Below are 20,045 nucleotides of genomic sequence, written 5' to 3' on the forward strand. Positions count from 1 at the left end.
ACAACAGATCCTGCTTTTAAGACAGCAAAGCATCCTGGGTCATCGCCATTTTGCATCTCTATTCTTGTTTTACACTAAAATTAGTATTTAAAAGTAAAAGTAGATCCGGTCTCCCAAACAGGAACTATCCTAAATGGTATATCCGATATGTTCTCTTCTATCAATAAAAATGCTATTCGGCGAAATTCTGTTCTAAAGCGTCTCTCTCTCTCTCTCTCTCTCTCTCTCTCTCTCTCTCTCTCTCTGCCACCAGCAGTCAGGTTGGGCCTCTTTGTGAACTGAGGCAGGGCATGGAAAAAAAATAATATGTCCACCGCCTCTTCCTCTGACATTAGACCTTTTCCAGCCACAGATTAATTATATCTACACACTGATTTGTACTAAAGCTGTGCATTGATTGGTACTACACCTAGGCAATGATTTATATAAAACCTACACATTGATTGATACTATATCTACGCATTGATTTGTAATAAAACCTATGCATTCATTTGTTCTATACCTAGGCATTGATCTGTACTAAACCAAGGTATTGATTTGTACTAAACTTAAAAGAGGGGAACTATATTCTGGAGATATAAAGGGGGATAAACTGGTCACAGTCCTGTAATGGAACTGCCCTCCAGGTCAAAATGACTTTTTTCCTTTTTTAAATGTTCCTATGTCTGTCAGAAATAAACAAAAACATGAATCACCCTGTCCATGACTTTTTCTAAACTTGTATTCAACCCATGGTCCTTTAGTGGTTTTGTACTTTTTGAGTTTTTTTGTTTTGTTTTGTTTGGTATGTCACTTTATCCACTGATTTTATCTGCTTTGCAGTATGATATTTTTTTCCACAACATCCCATTTCATAAAGGAGAGACTTTAGAGACTTCAGAAAGCATGGCTGTTTTATTTTGGCTGAGCAACCTCAAAAAAACTAAAGCCTTTTTGAGGATTTGCTGTTGCAAGGAGAGATTGTGAAATATTGACCTTCCTTAATCTTGTCCCTGATAATTTATATTATTCTCCATGCTTTCTCTCACTATGTGTCATTAAAAAGGAAGACCAAACTGTCCTGTAATATAGTACATGAAGGTAAACGGCTCACTGAGGCCCCCAGGCGGACAGCACCGGTACAGCATCAATCCTGTTTAAATAAGTCATAGTTTCGGTTTCCAATTGTCAGAAATGAGACTAGCGGCTGTCAGTGCTTCAGTGTTTTAGGGGAAGTGGAAGGAAACCAAGCAAGAGCCTCAACATGACGGAGTCCGCGGTTATGAAATTCATCTGCGCCAATCAAGGATCAATCAACACTGATGAACTGGTGTTTAGCGGCTGTTTTGGAGATTCCCAGGATGTGAGGGAGATTATCTCGAACCGGGAGAAGTTTGCTTGGTGTTCCTCCGGCGGGGAGCAGAAGGTGGTGGCCAAGACAGAAGTGCGACTGTGTAAAGCCAAAGACTGTCAGGGATGCAGCAGTTTGCATCTGTGTAAAAGGTTCCTGCTGGGATCCTGTCAGTTCAGTGAGACAAGGTGAGTTACTGCCACGTGACATTATTCTATTAATAAACCCTGTTAGGCATAATGTTACGGTCTGTCATGTAACGGTGACAAGCCTCAAACTGGGCCTGCTACTGTGTGTAGTTACTGTTGATGGGCAGGTAGGTTGTCTTTTTAGGAAATTATATGGTTAACAGTTTTAAATTATTACTTAAAGGGGCCCCACTGAAATTCACTCTTTTTACATAAAAAGGTGATTAAAGCTGTTTAATAAAGACCTGAACATTTTTATTTTGCTTGAGTGGTTTCAATCAAAGCTACTCCATTTTCAAAAAAACATTTTTTAAAGACCCCATTCCTGCTTTTCATCGTTGTGCACAGGAAATAACGACAGATCACAATTCATTTTGGGTAAGATACACTCCTGGAGTTGACTCGTTCCCCCGGTCCTTGAAGGGTCGATCTCAGAAAGTTCACTTGAGTATTAGAGTAATAAAATGGCACTTAAGATGGCAGGAGGGATTCAAGAGGGGAAGTGCTGAGGGGAAGTCTTTTTTTTTTTTTTTTATTGCAAGGAAAATGTACAAAACAATGTACAGAAAGAGTAAACCAAAATACAATAAAATATCAACCAACAATGGTGGATATGTAGCTGTAACACAAAAGAAAATAATAACAAATATGCACAATCAAATTATTCAATGGCACAAGGTAAGATAAATTAAAAAAGCAAGGACTGGGACATGGACATATAATTTTTTTTGGCCTTTCTGTTAATTTTTTTCAAATGTTTCAGTGATTTCAAGTAGTTGACAAAATAGATTATAAACGGTGAAAGAGGGTGTGGTTCCTCTTTACTTACAAGTGTGTATATGGTATTTACCCCAAATAATTACTGGAAGATTGACAGTGTCAGAAATGTTAACATCCAGATTGTCAATATAATAATTTATATCCACATGTAAAGTAAGGTATGTAATCCATTTTTAATTTTTATTTTTTTTATGGGAAGTCAACAAGGGCAGGTTGAAACGACTAATGAAACGCACCGCCTGTCTCCTTTACTTCCTTGATTTTATGTATTTCCTGTTGAAACAGGATGTTGGGGCGGGACATAACACGTTTTGGTTTTATTGGTTGGAATTTATATTTACACCTCCTGGTGCAGCATGAGGTCACCATGAAAGATACTCTGTTTTCAAGGAAGGAAATGTAATGGGGACGTTACAAAGGCAGTTTGGGATGTATGGTGCGTTCATGCGCTATTTTGTCAGAAAATCGAACCTGTAAAACAAATGATAATTATATAATTATCTTTATTTATGTAGCACTTTTCAAAACAAAGTTACGAAGTGCTTCACAATCAAGAAAATGATAAACGTGAACGTCCTGCAGCTTAACAAGCTAGTTTAACAAACTTTATTTAAACAGATGTTAGTTATGATGGTTAGTCTGGCTAACTAAAAAAGGTGCATGTGTACAGAAGTGTGTTCTTACCGCTAACTGAAACAAAATATGATTTTTCCACCATGTTCAGAAGTTTAAGGGTTATCTTTGCATCATAACTTGGAAAATCGTGTATAGCTAAATTTTCTATGACTTTCCAACTTCATCCAAGTTTCAAAGGTGTTCATGTGAAATTTCCTAGTAGCACGTGAATGCATTGTCAGTCTTCAAATTCAGTTGATAAATGTATTTTTTATCAAAATAATGTGTATTTGCAAAATGTTTTTAAGAACATTATATTCTCATCCTGAAGCAAATGAAAATATATGTGGGGCCTTTAATTTTAGGAGAAGATCCCACTTCTCCCATGATCTGAAGTCTGAGCATAATATGAAGATACTGAGAGAGCATGAGCTGGAGGATCTGGACCTGAAGGAGCTGTGCACACTGCTGCTGCAGAACGACAACTTCTTCCTGCCTCCTGTAAGTACCAGACTGGAAAGAGGATCAAGAGGGAGGGGGGATTCAAATCCGACTGATTGATTGATTGATTGATTGATTGATTGATTGGGCAAGGCTAATCTCACGTAGCCACACCAGCTCAAACAGAGGTCTGGAGAAATTGAAACCCAGTTGTTCGGTTGTGCGGTGACGCTGTGGGCTGCCGTCATCATTCAAACCAGTGAGATTTGGCTCGGGTGAAGCCTAGCACTGGTTTGGGAGTTTGAAACAGGATTCTCCCACAATCCCCCTGGAAACAGTACTTCTGATTCGTTTTTATTCCTGGCTAGAACAAGCTTCCGTTGTTAGCTTAGCTATAATGCAGGCTACTTCGCGGATTAAATTTCAATATACAGACTCTTTGGGTAAACTAAACAAGCAAGATAAAAATGGATGAAAATTTTGTGGGGCTATTAGCCGCTGCACATCGTTTAAACCTTGCCTTTGTAAAGTTTTGTTTCACTAGTTAGCTAACTGTAGAAACAACTGTAGTAAACAAGTGAGCAGCAGTGCCAGGCTCCGCCCATAGCTCCGTCCTAGTGAAATTTACTGACTGGTTTGAATGATGACTATAACCCACAGTGTTGCCACTCTTTCCTAACCAACTATTGGGTTTAAATTTCTCCAGACCTCTGTTGTTTGAGCTGTCTGGCTACACAAGATTATATTGTTTGTAATCACCTTTTTCCCATTCTCATCCATCTTCTACAAGATATGTCATGATTACAACAACGGTGACGGGCCGTACGGCCGGTGTCAGGACGGTGACGGCTGCACCAGGCTCCACATCTGTGAGAAACACCTGAAGGGAGTCTGTTCCTGCCCCAGGACTCATGACTTTTATGATCCGCAGCCGCTGAAAACCCTGCAGGGTAGAGGTGTGCCTGACCACCTCCTTCCCTCCATGAAGTCTGTTTATATGAACAAAGAGGCTTTGAGGAGCGTTAACGCCACAGCTGCTAGAAGCGATGATGGACTGAACAGAAGACAAAGGCAAAGACCCAAGAACAGCTCAGCAGTTGCCAAAGGTAAATCCAGTAAGACTGTTTTGAAAGCTTCTATGGTAGAATAAGCTGTATTTCCGGGAATTAAATGAATAGTTCCACCAAAAATGAAAATTTGTCACTATCTACTCACCATTATGTCAGTTGAAACACCAGTTAATTTTGTATGTCAATAATAATACAGACCAAGTTAGCTGATACAGCTTTGTTTCAGCATTCTCCAAAACAACACAAGTGGCTGGAGACAGTTTTCTTTCATAGCATTCATTTCGATGTCTCGCTATTCGTATCTTCAGAAGCTTTTATTCCACTAAGCCAGCCCTGAGTGGCTGGCAGCCATGATGCATACGTCAGGACCCTCCTTCTATATATAGGGCTTACACTGCGTCACTCTCTCCTGCTGATACGGCAAACTAACTTAACTGTTCACAGACGGAGCACAGAAACTCGCCGAGCGCTAGTTTTTGCTGTTGTTTAGGGCTTCGTCCTGCCTTCTCCATAGGTAAGACGCTGTGAGAGATTGCATTCGCTCTAGTCTGTATCCAAACAGTAGAGTTGTTCGCTGTGGTTAGCTCCAAGCTTTCCACATAGCTAACTCCGGCAGCTAGCTTGACTGGCTACTCACCGTCCTGCTCCACCTGGATTGGCTTTGGGCTCTTATTACTCCAGGTGTTAGCCACCGTTTAGCACTCCACGCTAAATAGTCACAGCTGCAAAGCTGCCCCACACCAAGAGGGAAGAGAAGACCGGTGCTCGCCTCTGCAAATGTGGGAATAAGATTTCGAGCAAAGACACACACCAGGTCTGCTCTGCTTACGTTGGGCTGGAACATGCCCAGGCAGCTATCGATTCCCCCGGCTCATGCGGACATTGTACTCGGTTCATGATGAAGAGCCTTTGGCATCGGCTAGCTCACCAAGCTAGCCTCTCGGAGTGCAATCCTCTCCTCGCTGTTGCTTCCAAGGAACACCAACCTGGTATGAGCGATGAGGAAACACCGATCCCAGCTAGCCAACGCTGGGGTTCGGTGTTCAGTGTCTCTGACCCGCTGGCTGAGCCGCCCCTCCTGCTGGATTTTGAGGAGGAGGAAGGGTCCGTGGGAGAGGAGTTTCTCGTATTCGATGAGGATGAGGATGATTCCTCTTTCATGCTGCTGACTCAACATGTTAGCGACAGCCCCCTCAGCGTGTCGATGATTGCAGGTGCGGGAGGGTATACCACCCGTCCCCCACCCTCAGCATCGACATGTGCACCACTGAGAAGCTGGAAATCCCGTGGCTGGCTGTCGCAGCGGAGGTCTCCTGATCCCGCTACGAGGAGAAGAAATTTCCCCAGGCCAAGAGGGCTGCGAGGCACCTCCTCCCGGCTTTCCCTGAGCTTTTGTCCAGTTAATTGTGTATTCTGGTAACTTGCCAAATGAGGTGATTAGATCTGGGAGAGAGGGAACTGATTTTTCTGGGTTCTGCAAGTACAACAACACATCATCTGCATATAAACTAATGAGTGTTTCACACACCTCCCACTTTTAGACCTTTGACATCTGGGTGACTTCTTATTTTTAGGGCAAGGGTCTCCAGCGCAACGGCAAAAAGGGCTGGCGAGAGAGGGTAACCCTGCTGTACTGAGCGATTTAAAGCAAATGCGGTGGATTTGTAACCGTTAGTTAAAACAGAAGACATTGGGCAAGCATATATTGTTTTTACACATGATATAAATTATTTGCCAAACCCAAATCTGTAAAGTGACTCAAACATGTAGGGCCACTCAACCTGATCAAAGGCTTTCTGTGCGTTGAGGGATAAAATCGCCGCTCCCCTGGTCTTCCCATGATCTGCATATATGGTATTAAGGAAGCGCCTTATATTAAAAAAGGAACACCTGCCTGGGATGAACCCCGTATGATCAGAGGAGATAATAGATGATAAATGCTCATTTAGCTGGTTAGCCAGCACTTTAGTGATTACCTTTCTATCAAAATTTTGGAGTGCAACGGGCCTAAAGCTGGCTGGGTCTGTTTCCTCCTTACCTTTTTTAATATAAGACAGATGTTGGCCTCATACATTGTTTTAGGCAAAGCTTTGTTTTCCTTAGAGCTAGAAACCATTCTGAGGAGTGCAGCGAAGATGTCATAGAATGTCTTATAGAATTCGCAACCAAACCCCTCGGGCCCAGCTGCCTTTCCAGATCGAAATTACTTAAAGGCAGAGATTATTTCTTCTACTGTGAAGTCAGAGTCTAGGTCCTTCCTAGCAGCATTGCTAACTTTGGGCATATCAAGAGAGTCAAAGAAATCATTTAAGTCAGATTGGGTGGCAGCACATTTAGAAGTGTAAAGGTCCATGTACAACTCTTTGAACTGGTCATTTATTTCCTTGGGTTTAGTCAGCAGGGTGCCCGCTCTTGATTGAATGCTATGAATCGATCTTGTGGCCTGAGCCCCTTTAAGCTGCCGCACAACAGTCTCTCTGGCTTACCACTCAGTACAGATTGCTTTTATCTTAATTTTAAGAGAAGATTATTAACTTGACCAATCAAAATACAATTGTACTAATATTTAAGCTTCATTATCATTATCTGTGCACTTTACGCCCATATTTAGATAGAACTCGTGGTTTCAGGAAAGGGGACCAGTTGTTTGTGTCTTGGGTTGCACCCTGCAAGGGTCACAAAGCAGAGGCTTTCTCACTGGATTGTGGGGGCTATTGCACTGGCCTATTCAAGCTTCTTTTTGTGACTTTGAAACAAGGAGCACATGAAGACACCAAGACTCTTCCACCAGATTGCGGTAGGGCAACCAGAGCTCTATGAGTGGGGATAATCAAGGCGATAATGAGGTAAATATCAGAGTTTTGGACCCACAGTGCAGTCGTTTGGCTTCAGAACACTTCCATTATGCTATTTGGAGTAATGTGGTGGTCATTTTTTGACCTTTTTGAACTCTAAAGAAGCGGTCTCCAGCCACTTGTGTTGTTTTGGAGAAAGCTGAAGTGGAGCTGCGCCATCTGACTCGCTGTGTGATACGTGGACATTAGTGATGCGTGGGTCAATCCGAAACCCATGGGTCCCACAGGTTTATCCGCGGGTGGGGCGGGTTAGGGTCAACTGAAGATGATATTGAGAACGGGTCGGGCGGGTCAAATAGGCTACACACACACAGTATACACACACTGGCTACGCATTCTACAAACGAACTCACGCCCTGAAAATTCAGGTATTGTATTGTCGTGTAAATGTCGACGTTAAAAGTATCAAGTCCATGCGGTGGAAAAAGAGAATATGACGCCGCTGTCGGTGTCAGTTATTAGGATCTTATGGATAAATTGATGCATCTGGTTACTGGTGTTACTGGTGTCAAGTAAACTGAAAATACATGCAATGGTATCCGCCATATTGGTCGTTACTATGGTTACAGACATTTTTTACAACGGAGGAGTGGAGTGACTCCTGTTACCTGTACATGCACAGTCCTCTATTTTTATTTTTACACACTGCAGCATTAAGTATTAAGTATTAGTATTACCTTAGTTACACAAGTCTTTGGAAAATTACCTGGCCTCCTGAATCTTTTTTTTTTTTTTCGAGTTGCGGATCGGTTTCGGGTCGTTTGACGTGTATGAAAACGGGTCGGGCAGGTTCGGATATGTGCAGATGTCGGATCGGGCGGTCGTGGGTTGAAAAAAACCTGACCCGCGCATCACTAGTGGACATACAAACAGTGTTTCGACTGACATGAGGGTGAGTAGATAATCACAAAATTTTCAATTTTGGGTGAACTATTCCTTTAAAATGGTAGCTTTTTATGATCATTTAGTCTCCATCTTTGCTAAGCGCTCATTGCTGTGGTGTTTCTGCACTCCACTTCCCAGACATCACCTGTCAATCAAACACTGTGGGCGGAGCTTGGATTTTCTATTGATGCAGTTTGAGTTTCTCTTTTCTATTACTTCATGTTGTATTTTTGTTTGTTTCCATTAGATAAAACTGAGATATGCTTGTACTTCATCAAGGGACACTGTAAACATGGTGGTGAGTGAATTATAGATAATCCTTTAAGATAGTTTCATATACAGTATATGAGAAAAAACAATCATATCACATCAGCTTGATCACAGTATTATTAATCTCTTTTTTTATACAAACCTTATTACTGATGTGTTTGGTCATATACTCTCCTCAGAGAGGTGTTTTAAAGCCCATGAGAAGCTGCCATACAGATGGCAGGTCAGACAGGGACAACAGTGGACCGCTCTGCCTGACAACGAGGAGATCGAGAAGGACTACTGTGATCCTGAAAAGACATACAGGTATACTCTGCGAGATTATCGTGCCACATGTTGATATGCCAATTAGGTTTCGATTGTTTTGGGTTTTTGAAGGCTGATGCTGATACTTTTGGATTGAAGCTGCCGACAGACGATATTTTGTGGTGATATTCTTTTTAAAAAATCTCTAAAAAAGTACTGATGTTTCCCAATGGATTATCTTCTTCTTAGGGTGGAAAAGCCTCTGAAACAGCATTTAGACCGGCCTGATATTTACACAAACGGATACATTCTAACCTTAATGCCAATAGATTGAGCAGTTTTAAAGGGAATTTTCCTCTGGAATAAAGGGAATTTCAAATGTTACTCCTGTTTAATAATTTTAACCTTACATTTATTTAAGATTAATTAATGAATTAATATCTAGTGATTTCTCTTGCACAGGGGTTCTCGGACACCCAAATAGTTATGCATCCTATAATTGGGATAAAGTGTTGAGTTAAATTACAATCAACAATCTATTTGTCATTTTGCTCTGGGGCCCCTTGGACTGAACCCCACTTTGACAACCTCTTCTCCTGTAGAAATGTTATTTGATGCAACGTTTCTTGCTCCCTTTTCTGCAGTAGTCGCAGCCAAACTGTATGTTTCGACACGATGACCTGTGGACTGAACGAAGTACGCCGACTCTCCACCGCTTCCTCTGTTCTCCATCCGACCTTCGTTCTCACCACAGAGTGGGTTTGGTACTGGGAGGACGAGTTCGGAAACTGGAACCTGTACGCTTCAGCTGTGAGTCCAGAATCAGTCACTTTATTGGCTTAGTACAGGATCATAATAATGTACAGGAGTTTGTCTTGGAACATGTCGACAGCTCAGTCTGTCACACAGTGACATGAGGAAATACCGTTAAACATGACCGATGGGAATTCGTGCTCAATATCAGCATGACAAATTTAGGCAGTTCAGATACAATCTCTTGCCACTAATCTCTGTCTGTACCTCTCATCTGGCTGCTGATTGTTCAGTTGCTCTTTCAGTTGTCTTCAGAGGTAAAAATGGGCTTTATTGCTTTATTTGACCTGTGTTGCAGACCGGTGGACGCCAAGCAGCAAACATCAGCAGTGCAGAACTGGAGCAGAAGTTCCTGAACGATAAGAAGGATGTGGTGGAGTTCAAAGCCGGTTCGCAGACGTATTCGCTCAGTTTCCAGGGTAAACGAGCATTCAAATACTCAAATTACCTGTTACCTTACCTTATTAAAGTATTTTCTGGTGAAGTAATCATAATAATATGCCTTCTTTTTCAGACATGATACAAACAAATAAGCAGTATGGCACTAAGAAGGTGGTGAGAAGACGGCCTGTGTTTGTCTCCTCAGCTGACGCCCAAACAAAGAAATTTAGGTACTGCTGATTACTCCTGACAGTTCAAATGCACTGTGCATATTTGTCCTACATATTTTTTTATTGCTTAACAACACCATGCAGATGAAGAGAGGCTGCAAAACATATTTATTGAAATTTTTGGTTTTCTAAATTGCTCTACCCATTCAGCTACACAAGAACCATCAATTTCCCTTCTCTCTGCAGAAAGCCTGTGGGTAATCAATCAAATTTCAAAGCTGTACCAGCACACTGGGACAAGACACAGATTCCTGAAACAGGATTCAAGGTAATGTATTACACACTTTAAATAACTGTACCTTCAAACTGCAACTTAATAAGAAAAGCCACCTTTGGACTACGGTGTCCACTGCCGCTGTTAAGTCTCCCCAGAAGTTTAGGGGCCCTACCAGTGTTGAGTCTCTCTGCTGTTTCAGACCTGACTAGATTGTTGTTCACTGCACAGATTGTTGTTAAATGTGATCTTGAATTTCTGCACATTTATCTTCCGCTGCTCATAAGATGCCCATAACTCCACTAAATATCCTGCTGACAGGCAACTCTGTCACTCTGAAGCCACAATCCATCAATGCAAACTGAGAATTGTCTACTTTATTAATAGAAACAGCTTCCATACTCCTTTCAGGCACTAATATTGATAACTGACAGCAAAGTGATTTCCCTGACAAGTATGGAGTTTGCAGTGGAGCTGATGGGCATAAACTTGCGTTTGATTTCTATCTTGTATAAACCCTGCACCATCCAGCAAACCAGCCGCCAGTCACATTTTAATGAATATGAAATATTCATTAAAATGTGTAATATATAGGGACTTATAGCAACAAAGCCATGCAATCGGAAATGGATTCTAGACAATGTTGGGGGAATTGAGCCACAAAGTAAAAAAACTTTTCTTTGCAGCGTACTGTCTTTTCCATCCTATTTCTTATTAGCTGGTGTTGAACAATCATACTCTACTCATGTTCCTACAGTCATTATGATCTTTTATGCAGTGTATGGGTAAAAATATTAACTATCTTCCTCTGTGTTGTGTGTCTCTTCCAGCGAGTCTCCCTCCAGAGCTCCTCAGCGGAGTATCAGGAGATTGAAAGCCTGTTTTGTAACACCATGAGAGGCTTTGACATTGTCCAGATAGAGAGGATTCAGAACAAAGCACTGTGGGAAGTCTTTGAGTGGTACGTCTTTAAAAGCAACATACTGTATGCCGAAATGTCACTTTCACCCGGCTCTCCCTCAGACAGAAGGCCTTCCCACCGTGTAGCACCCTCAGTTTTAACCACAGAACTTGAATGGATAGAACTCATTCCCATTCAAATCAGTGTTCCAGGATGGCGAGCGGTGTCCATTTTTATATGTATTTTTATATGTATTAAAACGACTTACAGCAAGTCACTGAGCTGAGAGGTTTTGCAGCAAGAAAGCAGCTTCTGTGTCTCTTTTCTGCCACGGATTGCTAACATGCTAATGTTGACTAGAAGAGAGAGAAGTGCAGTCTTTGATAAAGCTACGTTAGCCTCGTCGATTACGACTCCGACTTCTTGTAATGGAATTGATGGAAGCGATTCTAAATCAATTCCACATGAAAATCAACACAAAAATTAAAGTTTTACGCCGGTTAGCATTCAACCAGTGAGCCTTGAATGTCTCCCTCTCCCCTCCCCCCTCCCCACTTCTTGTGAAATGGATCAGACCAAGGCAGTTGAACACAGATTAGTATAGATAGACCTAAATCAGAATTAATTTATTACAAATTAATTTAAATGAAACAGTTTCTATGATTCCAGAGTCAGGAATTGATTCCGTTTATTAGTAGAATCGATTCTCAGAATCGACGTGATGGAATCGAGAATCAACTCTTTTGGTGTTGGCTCTTCATCCCTATTGCTAATGTTAGCTTGCTAAGCACTCATGCAGCAGATGCATCTGCACAGTTCTCAAGCAAGTGTGACAGACTTTACGGCCCAGACTTGCATTGTCACCATAGCAACTAACCCTAAATTCCATATTTGCCATTTTATGCTGTACTAGCCAAATTGCTATGGCAAACAGTAGAAGGACTGTTCCATTCAAGTTCTGTGGTTCTGACAAATCTGCTGCATTTTGCAGTTATATCAATTTAGCTTGTTAGCTAGCTAACCATAGTGCTGGTCAGCTAACCATCACTGATTAGCACACTAGCTAACCTATCTCTTAGAAGCTAGTGTTAGTAGTTGAATGTTAACATTAACGTTTGTTGCAATTTGCTAAATGAGCCTGCTGGCTAGTTAGCTAGTTTGTTAACTGAGCTGACTCTTCTCAATTACAACTCAGAGTGTCTTGGAGTAGAGACTAGGGCTAAAGACAAGACAGTTTACTGTGTCACAGTAACCTACATTTGGAAACAAATCCACCTTATCACACTATTAACTTTTAGAGTGTTAATGAACGGATCTACAGCCACACCACAACAAGCTTTATTCAGCTAGCGCTCTGTTTCTAGCCTGGCTGTTAGATATTTAGACATTATTTGTGCAGCCAGTTCTCCAGTGGACCTCCATGATGGATGTAATTGGTAGAAAATGTATGATGTAACTGCAGAGTCTCTTTCCTGCTAATTGTACCACGTTATTGACCACAGGCTCGTTAGATTTCTAATTTATCTTTTTTCCTGATTAACAGGCAAAGGGATCGGATGAAGAAGAACAACAGTGGACAAAATGTGACAGAAAAAAAACTTTTCCATGGTACAGACTCCAAACATGTAGACGCCATCTGTCTCGACAACTTTGATTGGAGAATCTGTGGGACTCATGGAACTGCCTTCGGGAAAGGTGAGCTGAACAATATACACACACATACACATCTATATGTGTGTATATATATATATATATATATATATATGTATATCTATATATATATATATGTATATTGTGTGTGTCTATATATACATAGTGTATACTGTGTATATTGAAGAGAATGTATATATATTTCTCATGCTTATTGTGTCGGTAATAAATGTAAAGTTGTGCGATTTCATATAAGTCATAAATTAATACATTTATCAGTAACTAATTAAACTAAACTTAAGTAATTAATAAAAAAAAATATTTCAATTTAATGTGTTGGAAAACAAACATATTCAATCTGTGTTTGCAATGCAGAAAATCTCAATCTTAACAAGTCATCTAGCCTCATACTCAATCTTCAATTTAAGTGAAAATTCTGAAAATTTAGGGATTTTCTAGAAACAGGACATCATCTTAAAACAAGGACGAATAAGGTTGATCACTCCAGTAGTATCAAGAAAATGGCGCTTGGAAGTAAATTCTTGGAAACAAGTTGAATTATCTCACCTGAAAATTGATATTTTTTGCATAGCACAATGAAAAATAGTCTAATTTCACTGTTAATTCAGCCACTAAAAGTGAATATAATGACAGAATGTAGAAGAATGTGACCACTTTGATTGTAGATTTTACTCTACTTCATTCTCATCTATCATTTGAGCAGTTTGAAAAGCTTTCAAAGTTAAGATGGATATTCTTTTCAGTGTGTAATGTGGAAGGTGAGTACTGCTTGGTGACAACATTAACATCAAAAAGAAAGAAAAAGAAAATAAGAAGAAACAGAGTGCGGGCTATCTTTGTTATTTCAAGACAACATTAAGGTGACCAGATGTTTTAGAGCAAATCTGGGGACATTTCCGGGGACAGTGCCAGTTGGGGACAAATCACCAAATCCGGGGACTGTCCCAGCAAAACGGGGACATCTGGTCTCCTTAGACCATGTCAAACAAAACAATGTCTTCTCTTTCTCTCTCCAATCTCAGGGAGTTACTTTGCCAGGGATGCCAAGTACTCCCACAGCTACACCGGCCAGTCCGATGTCAAATCCATGTTCATCTCACGGGTCCTGGTGGGCGACTTCACCCGAGGATCCTCCGATCACCTCCGTCCTCCCTCCAAGGATGGCGGGGACACGCGCTTCTACGACAGCTGTGTGGACAACATCAGAAACCCCTCCATCTTTGTCGTGTTCGAGAAGCACCAGATCTACCCCGAGTACCTGCTCCAGTACGAGGAGAAGATCTCAATCCTCTCCTGTGGGTGCTATGGTGCAGCATCGGCACCAGCACCGGCACCGGTTCGCCCACTTAGCAGACCATATCCTTCACTAGGCACACCAGTTCCTCCTCCTAGCCCACGGTATAGCCCACCAGTTCCCCGACGAGGCAGATCAGTTCCTCCGCCTATCTCACAGTATAGCCCACCAGTTCCCCGACGAGGCAGACCAGTTCCTCCCCCTATCTCACAGTATAGCCCACCAATTCCCAGACGAAGCAGACAAGTTTCCACACCTATCAAACTGTCCAAACTAAGAGAATTCATGGACAAATTGGATTCATTGGATCATTATTATTATTAATCGAATTTATTATATGATGTTTTTGTCATGATCTGTCCCTCTCTGCCATGATCTGTCCCAGTCTGCCCCTGTCTGCCATGATCTGCCCCTCTCAGCCCTAGCCCTTGTGTCTGCCATAATCTGCTTCTGTCTGCCCCTGTGTCCTGGTCAACCTCTCCTTTCACTCCCCAGTCCTGCCATCCTCTTGCCAGCCACCAGATGTCCTCAGACTTTCCCTCCTTCAGCACACACACATCTGTCAGCCATCAGCCCATTAGTCCTGTTTCTTTGCCCCCCTTCACCTGTGTGTTTCCAGCCATTGGCTCCCGGACTCATTCCCCTCCTGCCAGCTGTTCCTTGTGTGTCATTAGTCCCTGTCTGTATATATAGGCTGTGTTTTTCAGTTTGTGTTGCCAGTTTGCCAGTTTTGTTACGTATTGTGTTCCTCGTGTTCCTTGCCTGATTACCTGCCCTGATTCCCTGTGTTCCTGTGTTTCATTTAGTAAGTCTTTTTCTCTTACTACCCGCCAGCTTTGGACTTGTTTGTTCAGTTTTTGCCTTTTGCCTGTCGGCCTGTTTGAATTCTTGCCTTTTTGGATTACCTGCTTTATTTTGTACTTTGCCTCAGTTCATTATTAAAACCTTTTACGTAACCCCAGTTATCTGTGCCGGTCTTACGTTTGGGTCCGGACCCTGGGTTTCTCCACATATGTGACAGTACGAACTGGCCCCTATGGACCCAGCAACCGGCAATTTCGAGGAGGAACTGGGTCAGCTGTCTGTTACCCTCCTGGACATTATTGATTGTTGGGGAAGGGCTCCTAGTTGGGAGTCCAGACAGGTAGCTTTGGATATGGCATGCAGGGAAGTGTACGCTAAGCCTTGGCTGAGGAGTTCTTTACCTGAGTGGGCTAAGAGCTTCTTCAGCACCATGGATTCTCACCCTGCTTCCCAGTGTGCTAGCAACTGGCCAGCTAGCTTCCAGCCTGCACCTCTGTCAGCATCTCAGCCTGCTTCCCGGCCAGCTAGCTTCCAGCCTGCTATCTTCCAGCCTGCACTTATGTCAGCGCCTCAGCCTGCTTCCCGGCCTGCTAGCTTCCAGCCTGCATCTCAGTCTGCACCTCAGCAGTTTAGGCTCGGGTTCATGAGCCTGCAGCCTGCCTGTCTTGAGCCAACTAGCCCGTTATCTGCCTGTCCTGAACCTGCCTGTCCTGAGCCGGCTAGCCTGTTACCTGCCTGTTCTGTTCCTGCCTGTCCCAATCCTGCATTCCTTGAACCCCATGAGACTGATTTGGATCAGCTGTGGAGCCACCCTGACGTCCAGCAGTCACCCTATGAAGGGACTCGCCTTACCATTTTCACAGGGAACCACGGAGTCTCCAGAAGGAGGCGAGGTCTCCGCTGCCCAGCGCCACGGAGTCTCCACTGCCCAGCGTCATGGAGTTTCTGCTGCCCAGCGCCACTACTGAAGCCCAGCCTGTTCCTGCTGAGCTGCAGCAATCCCCTGTTCCCGCTGCGCTGCAGCAATCCCCTGTTCCTGCTCTGCAAAAATGCCCTGTTCTTGAGCTGCGGCGGGCTCCTGTTCCTGCGCCGCAAAAGCTCCCTGTCCCCGAGCTGCGGCAGGTCTCCTGTTCTTGCGTCGCAAAAGCCTTCTGTTCTTGAGCTGTTAAAGCCTTCTGTCCCAGCTGCAGCTGTCTCCTGTTCCTGAGCAGCAAAAGCCTTCTGTTCCTGAGCTGCAGCAGTTCCCAGTTCCTGAGCCACAGTTGTCCCCTGTTCCTGTGCTGCAGCAATCTGCTGACCCTGAGTTGCAGCAGTCTTCAGTTCCTGTTCTGCTGCAGTCTCCTGTGGTTGTGCTCCTGCAGCCTCCTGTTTCTCTGACTCCACCGGCCATACCTGCCATCGTTCTGCCAGATCCCCAGTCGTCGGCCGCGTCTGCCGATGCCCTGCCAGTCCCCGTCGGCCATTTCTGACGGCCGTTGCAGGACTCTGGTCCTGCATTCCAGTCTCTGGTCTACTCCAGTAACACCAGTCTCCGGCCTCCGGTCCTGCACTTCAGTCTCTGGCCTCCGGCCCTGCTCTCCAGCCGCCGGCCTCCGGTCCTGTACTCCTGCCATCGGACTCTGTTCCTGCACTCCAGCTGCCGGCTTCCAGCCTCGCGCTCCAGCCGCCGGACTCCGGTCCTGAACTCCAGATGCCAGAAGTTGATCCCGCAGTCTGCCCCGACCTGCGGCCGGATCTTCTGGTGTCGGCTGCATTGACTGACCTCCAGCTTCGTCGTCGTGCTGCCTACGTCGCCTGTCTTCAGAGCTGCTCCGCCACTCTGGTCGTCTGCCTGCCTGTCCTCCAGACCTGCTCTGCCGGTCGGAGCTGCTTCTTCTACGTCGCCAGCTTCCAGGTCGATCTCCGGAGCTGCTCCGTCTTCGTCGCCAGTATCCAGGCCGTCATCCAGACCTGCATTGCCCTTCTGCTCTGCCTCCAGGCCGTCCGCCTGAGGCTTCCTGCTCGGCCTCTGTCCGGCCTCCAGGATGTCCGCCTGAGGCTTCTTGTTCGGCGTCCATCCTGCCTCTAGGCCGTCCCCCTGAGGTTTCCTGCTTGGCCCCTGCCCTGCCCCCAGGCCGTCTGCCTGAGGTTTCCTGCTCCGCCCTTGTCCAGCCCCCAGGCCGTCCGCCTGAGGTTTCCTGCTCCGCCCCTGCCCTGCCCCCAGGCCTCTTGTCCCTGACTCCCTCCTCCAGACCCCCTCCGCCCACCCTGCTCGGTGTTCCTGATCGGCTGGAAGGGTGGGTGATTTCAAGTGGTTAATCATATCTTTTCCACATGTGGATTCCACTGTAACTGAATATTTTTGCTTCAGTCCATTTTGTTCCACTGTTGTAAAACACTACGTAAACTTCTGCTTCAAAATAAATTGAATATTTATGTTTACTGCAGACAGAAGCACCAACAGTTAATTTGAGAGTCACATACACAAAGCTCGAGGTTGCTGTGTCGTAGTTTAAGATTTGGGTCTAAAACAGACTTTTCTTGGGGGAAGTTGCAGTTCTTGCCTTAATTTAATAATTTTTTCCCCGATAAGTGAAGTCTGCTGACGGATCACAGCATCAGCTGCTGTTGTTCAGTGTATTGGATAATATAGTTGTGTCTTACTATTGGCATACTAAAATAACATTTTTGTCACTGGTGTTTGTTATATTATTGTTTGCAACATGTAGCTGTGTTCCCAAAACACACCCAGCAGTCGGGTTGGGCCTCTTTGTGTATGCCTAAACCTAGGCATTGATTTGTACTACAACTATGCATTGATTTGTAATAAAACCTACACATTGATATGTACTTTACCTATGCATTGACGCATACAATATCTATGCATTGATTTGTAAGTAACTCTGTACAATAAATAACTTGCTTGTGAGTTATGTGACTTTTGTTTCCAAGCCCTGGTCAGTTTGAACCTAAACAAACCAAATAGGAAAAATACAACAAACTCAGCTTTTCCACTCTGGTTCAGACCGAAGAAAACAAACTGTAGGTGTGATCTAAGAGTTTTTACAGAAAGCAATTCAATAAAATATAGCCGCAAGCGGCGATTGAGGGGTCCAAGCACAATTTGATAAGACAGACAGATAGACAAAACATTACAGAAGGTAGAAAGGCACACACAAAAACTGACATGTTGTGAAGTTCGGACATGCAGTCTAACACCGGCTTTTGTGTTGGCCCGTGACTTCTGTCAAGTTAATCTTTTCATAGGGTCATTTGTCCAAAGATTAGAAACTTAAGACATTATGCTTAGTTATCACAAGCTTAGTGGTGTGAGGAGACAGCGTTACCCACGGGATTTGAACCCACAATCTTTTGCATTGCAGACCTATTCATTAACCATTAGGCTACTGAGTCCACTGGATGGCCGTTGAAGGAACATCAAAAAATAGGGCCAAGTTATGAGACTGTCCAAGCTATAGGCTATTTAGGGACTATGGTCAACTATGGTACAATACCACCAAATGTTGCATGCTACCTCAGAGTTGACCTGTGCACATATGTACCAAATTTGTTTAAGGCAGGCCAACAACTTCCTGACTTATGGCAATTTTTGTATATTAGGCCTTGCATACAAATTTTGAAAGCCAGTTGTAGCAAAATGGTATGGACTATCAAAAAACTGCTCGATAACTTTTGTGCAGGACAGTCCAGACATGCTGTGAGCGAAAATTGGTGAAGATTGGACAAAATATGTAGGAGAAGAAGTGAAAAAACTGTTTTGGACAAAATTCAACATGGCGGAAAGCCTTGTGGGCTGAAATGGGAGTGGCCTATATGGATAGATGCAACTTGGCCCAAGGAATCCAGCAATCATTTTGTTCCTATGATCTACAGTCACCGAGTTATAGCCTTTTAAAATGTGAAATGTTGCTATAGCTCCCCCTATAGGTGAAATGACACTTTTTTTTTATATTAGCTCAGAGTACATACCTGCACACGTTTGGTTACCATAGGACAATGCATTCCTGAGTTATGGTGATTTTTGTGAAATAGGCCCCACCCACGACAGTTGACCAAACTTTGGAAGTCGATTATATGAAAACGGTGTTGAATATCAAAAAACTGCTCAATAACTTTTGTGCAGGACAGTCCAGACATGCTGTGTCGAAAATTTGGTGAAGATTGGACAAAATAGCGGAGGAGTAGCGAAAAAACAGTTCAAAATGGCGGAAAATCTAGTTAGGCGGAAATGGGCAGGACCTATATGGATGCAGAATGAACCAAGGAATCCAAGGAAAGTGGAATTTTGATTGTGGCCCATACGGTTCAGAAGTTATAGGCCAAAACGTAAAGTTGCTTGTTATAGCGCCACCATGAGGCCAATTGACGTGGGTTTTCGACGTATCTGACAAGTTTGGTCGCTGTAGCTCTTACGGTTTCTGAGATCCAGATACTTTTAGGGCAGAAGAAGAAGAAGAAGCGGAATAATAATCCTAACAAAAACAATAGGGTTCCCTGCACTACGTGCTTGGACCCCTAAAAATGGGTTTTAAGAAGAGATTTAAAAGACTGATTCAGTGTGCCTAGACAACCTGCCTTCTCAGCAGGCAGGTTGTTCCACAGTGTAAAGGCCGTAAAGGAGAATGTTTAGTCCAGAACAGGGACAGCAGCTCTGACTGTACAGTAGATCCACTAACAGACACTTCCCAGGGAGATAATGGATCTGGCTGTCACTCCTACAGCGTCCACGCCTCATTATGCGTTCGCTGCCCATTGAGACTGAGCTGCCGTTTCCCTGTGGAAGCTGCAGCTGCGCCCCGCAGGATGCAGCAGCCCACCCAGTGACAGTAAATATCCACTGACATTAACCCGCCTCAACAGCTTCTTCCTGTCTGATCCGGGCGACTGGCGGCTGCTGGGTCTCGCTCTGGCTGTCGTTGGTGGTGGATGGAGAGGAATCCTGCAGAGGAGCTGCCAGGGATCAGCGTGTCGGGAAATCCGGTTTTCCTGTATTGCCGTAAGTTATGAATTAAATATGACTCCTTCCCCTTTGTTTGCCTGCATCCCTCTGCTGTTTG

At 43.8% G+C, this 20,045-nt stretch overlaps 1 protein-coding gene across 1 annotated transcript; it reads left to right on the top strand.

The window, feature by feature from the left end:
- The first annotated feature begins 1,243 nt into the window (after positions 1-1,243).
- Positions 1,244-14,461, top strand: LOC139640978 (protein mono-ADP-ribosyltransferase PARP12-like). The gene is made up of 13 exons (XM_071515182.1): positions 1,244-1,518; positions 3,279-3,414; positions 4,145-4,460; positions 8,412-8,462; positions 8,614-8,740; positions 9,325-9,490; positions 9,792-9,912; positions 10,008-10,104; positions 10,291-10,372; positions 11,149-11,279; positions 12,763-12,914; positions 13,913-14,185; positions 14,283-14,461. Exons 1-13 carry the CDS (start codon positions 1,244-1,246, stop codon positions 14,459-14,461), a joined length of 2,106 nt encoding a protein of 701 aa, XP_071371283.1.
- Positions 14,462-20,045: the final 5,584 nt, after the last annotated feature.

Source organism: Centroberyx affinis, unplaced genomic scaffold (genome assembly GCF_046629955.1).
Source record: "Centroberyx affinis isolate AG114_WGS23_722 - 3 ecotype Tasmania unplaced genomic scaffold, CSIRO-AGI_Caff_v1 ptg000319l_1, whole genome shotgun sequence".
Lineage (NCBI taxonomy): Eukaryota > Metazoa > Chordata > Actinopteri > Beryciformes > Berycidae > Centroberyx > Centroberyx affinis.